The sequence below is a fragment of the Plectropomus leopardus genome, chromosome 12 (genome assembly GCF_008729295.1).
Source record: "Plectropomus leopardus isolate mb chromosome 12, YSFRI_Pleo_2.0, whole genome shotgun sequence".
Lineage (NCBI taxonomy): Eukaryota > Metazoa > Chordata > Actinopteri > Perciformes > Serranidae > Plectropomus > Plectropomus leopardus.
Genome location: NC_056474.1, coordinates 10,194,125 through 10,200,544, shown reverse-complemented (window position 1 = coordinate 10,200,544; position 6,420 = coordinate 10,194,125). Strand labels below are relative to the sequence as shown.

At 39.4% G+C, this 6,420-nt stretch overlaps 1 protein-coding gene across 1 annotated transcript in view; it reads left to right on the top strand.

The window, feature by feature from the left end:
* Positions 1 to 2,530: 2,530 nt before the first annotated feature.
* The window catches only part of obscnb (obscurin, cytoskeletal calmodulin and titin-interacting RhoGEF b), a 70,027-nt gene continuing 66,137 nt past the window's right edge, over positions 2,531 to 6,420 (top strand). The window contains exons 1-2 of the mRNA XM_042497487.1: positions 2,531 to 2,958; positions 5,170 to 6,265. Coding sequence (XP_042353421.1) covers positions 5,179 to 6,265 — 1,087 coding nt within the window. The 5' untranslated portion in view covers positions 2,531 to 2,958; positions 5,170 to 5,178. The remainder of the gene's footprint in view (positions 2,959 to 5,169; positions 6,266 to 6,420) is intronic.

Genomic DNA, 6,420 nt, shown 5'->3' with positions numbered 1-6,420 from the left:
CTGTGATAAAGTAGAACATTAAGTAAATAAATATCCTGTTATCTAAAAGTAACAAAGTCATGCTGACTGACTGTTAAATGTTGTCATCATTGTGAACACGTCATGGGAGATAGATTTAACACATAACTATATTTTAGGCTTTTGTACAACATGAAGTCATAACTTTATTATAAGGCCCGACCAGCTGGGTGAAGCAGCTGGTGGTGTTGGAGCACAATGTGTCATACGCTCCGGGCACATTCAGCAAGTCTCTCTCTGTTTACTCCTATCACATATACATTAATTCAAAATATATATTTTTAGTATTACTCAGAAAATTCTGTCCTGGTCATGCCCATGTGACCATAGACTTGCAAATGATGTATTATTATTGCTTATAAAATGGAAAAAAAATACGTAGATTGTATACCACTGCATGCCAGTAAGGTCATTATGATAAAAAAAAATAAAGTTAGTATTATTATTAATTAGTTAGGAACACTGACAGTTTTGTAAATTTGTCATACACAGTCTGATGAGATTATTGGTATCAATTTAATTTGTGCATTGAGTACAAACATCAGATCAGCTGTAAAAATAGTGTAACTTAAAGGCAAAGTGTGTAGAATTTCGGAGGATATATTGGCAGAAATGGAAGAGAATAAAATAAGTGTGTTTTCATTAGTGTAAAATCTCTTGAAAAATATGCATGTTGTGTTTTGTTACCTTAGAATTAGATGTTTATATCTAGATAGGAAGCAGGTCCTCATCCACGGGGTAGCCGTATTGCATTGTTTCTACGGTAGCCCAGAATGGGCAAAACAAACAATGGCTCTAAACAAAGCTGTTTGCGTTTTCACGTTGGCCACCGTTGTATCCGACACACTTGGCATATGAGAGAAGATTAATTTTGTTGCAATCTGCAACCTCACTGCTAAATCCTACACACTTGACATTTAAAACGAAGAATAGGAAACAACTGATCCTTCGACACAACTGCAAAACATGATAGCTCCAAGAGCCACCTGGTTTTTGTTCAGATTACAACTCTGCCAAACTGTAACATCATGATAAGGATTTCTGATGTGCTGTGTTGAGTCTTGGTGGCCAGCTGCTGATGGACAAGAACACCAATGCAAATGTTAACTTCACATTTAATCTGGCACAACCTCAAGATCATCTCGCACAACAACTGTGGTAACGGTAACGAGGTGTGGAAACGCTCAAATAAAGTAAAAGTACCTTACTATTGCACTTAAGTACAGCATGTTGTATTATCGTATGATGATGACGATGATTGGGTGACAGCAACAGCACATATTGTAATTGTAGTATTGGTGATGATGATGATGATGATGTGAGAGTAACAGTCACTTTTTATACAAACAAAACTGTAACACAAATTGCTTAATACAATAAAACCAGGAGACCCCCCCCCAACACACACACACACACACACACACACACACACACACACACACACACACTGGCAAAGACACACACAGGCACATGGGTGAAAAAGCAAGACTTTCTAATTAATCAAAGCACTAAAATAAAAATACTCATTAAAACCAGGAACTGAGGAAACACTAACATAAATGAAGAAACACCAGAGGATAAAACCTATAGATAAAAGATAAAAATAAATAAATTTTGTAATTTTACAATTATTTGTATAGCTGTCATACATAAAAGCCAGCTCAAAGTGCTTTACATGCAAGATATAAACCTAATAATTCACAACAAACGTATATATATATGTAAAATCTCATACAAACACCCAAATACAACGTACATACACATACACTCACATATGTACATATGCACAAAAAAAAAAATAAAATAAAATAAAATCATGATATAACACAAGTATACCATAGCTCTGGATATGTATATATATATATAAGAGATATTTAACAAGAAGAGTAAAATTATGAAAGCGCATATATAAAGCATAGAACACATTTTTAAGAAAGTAAAACCATAATATGTAATAAAAAAATTAGACGAAGGGACTAGTTAAAAGCAAGAGCATAGAAATAGGTCTTGAGCTGCTACTTAAAACTGTCCACAGAGGTTTCCTCTCTTATTTGTATTGGCAGTTTGTTCCAGGCCACTGGTGCGTAAAAACAGAATGCTGCCTCAGCATACTTTAAAATCAAATGAATACATAAACAGTAAATAAATAAAATACTCTAAATAGTAGATAAAAGGATAATGGCACTAATAATAATATATAAAAAACAATAAAATAATATACCATCTAGTAAAACAGACTAAATTGTATAATTATTTAATTATGACTATTCAGTCAATCAATAAATAGGTTGAGTTCAATTAAAAGCCAAACTAAAAAGGTAAGTCTTGAGTTCAACCGTATGTTTTTACACTTGGTACAACACAAATTGCCCTCCGGGACAGTAATACATTGAACTGAATTGAATTGTAAATCAGCATTTTAGTGAAAATACTCATTTTCTTTCCACCGCCGCTGGAAGTTTTCACTCTGCAGGTGTAAACTATTTTAGCTGTAGTATTCAGAGTAGGAGCTGTTTACGACTTAACCTGTGGTGTGCAGCCTGCAGCAGTGTGGCCTCAGCAGAGGCCAGGCCGGGCCGCTTTCCGTCCCGACCTATCCAGCAGCAGCAGCAGCCTGTCTCCTGTCTCTGCTATCTCCACCGCAAATGACAAGTCTATTTTAGAAAAGGAGGCTGCGCCAAAATAGGCACGTCAGCTATTTGACATCATGAGGTACCGGAGAAGAAAGAAAAAATAAGTCTAGTCAACCGCCCACTGCAGGAGACTGGGGGGATGTTCCACCATCCTGGATTTACAACCGTTTCAAGGATATTTGAGCGCAAAGAAGACATTTTTTGGTGGGATTTCTAAACTGATTTTGGAGTAGTCCGGAAAGCTTCAGCTGACGTTTTAGCCCACATGATTCAGCGCCCGTTTTACCTGAGCGGCTGAAGACTCCAGGTGAAAAAACTAATGTTTAGGCTTAAAAAATATTAACACCAAATATTTAATTATACCGTGAAAGTCGACGAAATTTTTAGCAGTTTTCGCATTAATTTAAACCTAACTTAGTATTTGTAATACTATATTTTCACACCTGTAACAGTCAATGGCTACTAAAAGTTAGCTACAATGCCAGTTTGCTAACATTATGTGATTTAGCTGTCCTAACAACCGTGTTTGCTTAAGTTTTAGCCTTTTTTAAAACAACTTATAAATTATTATATATACATTTCAATGTGATTTTTCAGACATTGTAGTGAACGTAGCCTATAGACACTGAGTATGTTTCTGAAGTGGGAGCTTTATCAAACAGCTGATATCCCTTTCGCTTCTACAAATGGCAATGGACAGAGACGGGGTCTGACAGCTGAGGTTATTTTTGGGACAGGCAGTTCAAGCGACAGAGGTGACAAAGCTAGCAAATGTCACTCTCTGAAAGGCACATATCTGCTCTATTTGACCTTGTTATGGGGGAATTTGTTTCTTGTTGTGTTGTTAAACTACCTTTTTATTGAACAGGCCGCATGGCATGCGTGAAGTTCAGTCTTTTCATTGATGAATTTCTGCAAGGCCAGGGCAGAGTTATGTTAGCTGACACTGTAACTGCCAGCCATAAATATGCCTATCTGGACTGTAGATTTATGTCTATTTTCATAGCAGAACATATTTATAGAGTACACTTAACACACTGTCACATCCCACAGTGGTGTGGGTGCATTTGACAGGGTTTATTTGTAATTTAAAGGGAAAGTTCAACCCAGAATCCAAATTGCATATCTTTCCTATATCCTGTAGTGCCATTTACTGATCTAGATTGCTTTGGTGTGAGTTGCAGATTGTTGGAGATATTGGCTGCAGAGATGTCTGCCCTCTCTTAAATATGATGTAACTAGATGACACTCGGCTTATGCTGCTCAAAGCACCAAAAAATAAATAAAAACAAACTCAACAGTAATGTCTCTTTCAGAAATCATAATCTACAAACCTTGTTGTGTGCAGTTTCATGTAGGAACTATTTTCTTTCCTCTGAACTACACCCACCAACCACATCACTGCGCAGAAGGATGTGTGTATCAGCTCATGGATTAAAGGCTCATGCTCGTGACAGCACGATATGTTAACAATAATGGCATCCTCCTTGGCCGGGCTTTAACATTACCTTGCTCAGTGATGCAAGGTGAGCTGGCAGTATTGAACTATTAAATAGCTGTTGCTATTTGTTATTGTCGGTAGTCTTAACGAGCTACCATTGAATGATCCATAACACTGTAAGTTATGTGCTCTGGAAATAAACCCAGACACTTCAAAGAAGACCCTCTGGCGTTGTTGTATATTGAAATGCAGAAACCATTTTTCACCCGATGACTTTATGGGCGTTGTACCTATCTGACACCTACTGACGTCCCATTCTTGGCAACAAAGACACTCATCCTCAGATGGCATTTGCTGGTATTTTTGGCGAGAATACCAACAATTTCCACCCACTCTGGGTGTGGGTGCTGAAGTGGCAGTCACTGCTGGCAGCCCTGGGTTAGCCGCAGCAGGAGCACTAACTGCTGTTGCAATGCTTTGTATGTATACTTTGGTTAAAAAAAAAAAAAAAAAAAAAATCACTACTACTCACAAGTTCTGTGGACGTATTTGGGCACCACAAGCTGAATGTCATCTATTTGCATTTTATTTAAGAGAAGGCAGAAACACCTCTGCGGCTGATATTTATATACTCGGCAACTCAAACCAAAACAATCTATAGTGACAAATAGTGCTGAAGGTAAAACTAAAAATACATATCTGTGATTTTGCAGTGACCTGTCTCTTAAATGTGAGGCCAGAAAGTAATACAACTAACACAAGCTTTTATAAACATTAAAAATATATAACCTAATTTGTTACAGTTAATCAGAAATATTTCCCCCCTAAAACCTTTATCAAATTCAATTGTAAAACTGCAGTTATTTATAATAATACCCAAATGAGTTACTGAAAATGATTTTAGTGTTTGGTAGCCAACAGCAAACTATATCAAACTACTACCATGCTTTTTTGACAGCCATGAAAATCACTAAAAGGGCTTAAAAGAATGTGAAATGTGTTGTTCAATGTTGCATATTATTTTGTAAGCCCCTGTTAGGTACTGTATTGTTATATTCTGCTTTTCTTTGATTACAGGAACAAACAATGGATCCAAACTTGTTCGGAGGAGTCCCCAGGTTTCTCACCCGCCCAAAGGCATTCTCAGTGTGTGCAGGCAAAGATGCCACCCTGAGCTGCACTATCGTCGGCAGCCCGACTCCACTGATCACCTGGGAAAAGGACAAGCTGAAGCTGACATCTGGGGGACGCTTCAAGACCGTGGACGATGGAGATGTGTACCGCCTGACCATCTATGACTTAACACTGGAGGACAGTGGCCAATACATGTGCCGGGCCAAAAACAACGTCGGGGAAGCTTATGCTGCTGTAACCCTCAAAGTGGCCCTGCCAACAGAGATGGCTCAGAGGGCCCCTGCTTTCATGGTTAAGCCCACATCTGCTCGTGTAGGTTTGGGAGGCGATGTTGTTTTCCATTGCCGGGTTGTAGCTTACCCCGAGGCCAACTTTGATTGGGAGAAAGATGGGCGTTACTTGGGGGAGTCTAACCGGATCAAGATTATTTCCGACAGTGACAGCAGCACCTTAAAGATCCAAAGTGTGCGTAACCTGGACGGGGGTACCTACACCTGCAGGGCCCAGAACACCGTTGGCCGTGCGCACGCTGCTGCAGCGCTTGTTGTTGATGCCCACGATTCCCGCCACCTGTCTGCAGACAAGAACACCTCCCTCCTTTCTCACCTACAAAAGCGCAAGGAGGAAATGAAGAAGGACATCTCTATATATCGCACTGAAGAAAGCAGATCCTCCGTTTCTTCCTCCACCACTTCCAGCGTCACAGATACTATGACTTCTCTGAGTCTGGAACATGAGCTGAGGGCATCCGCTCTGGCAAAGCTACCCAAAGGTGTGTTTACTCGTACCTGCACGGTGACTGAAGGCAAACATGCCAAACTCAGCTGCTTTGTGACGGGTCACCCTAAACCGCACATTATCTGGAGGAAGGATGGAACAAACATCAGCGAGGGCCGCAGGCATGTCATTTATGAGGACCAAGCTGAGAACTTCATCCTCAAGATCCTGTACTGCAAGCAGAGCGATAATGGTCTCTACACCTGCAACGCAACCAATATGGCAGGGCAGACCTACAGTGCTGTGTTGGTAACAGTCAAAGGTAAGATGCTCATGACTTAAAAAATGCCACATACCTAGTGATAAATTTTATGTACACATTTAAGATAATACTCCACAAGTAAGCTATAATTAGAGACATGTTCATAAAGTATCTTTCTTCTGTCAGCACATATGACATCACAGAGGCTGTCACCC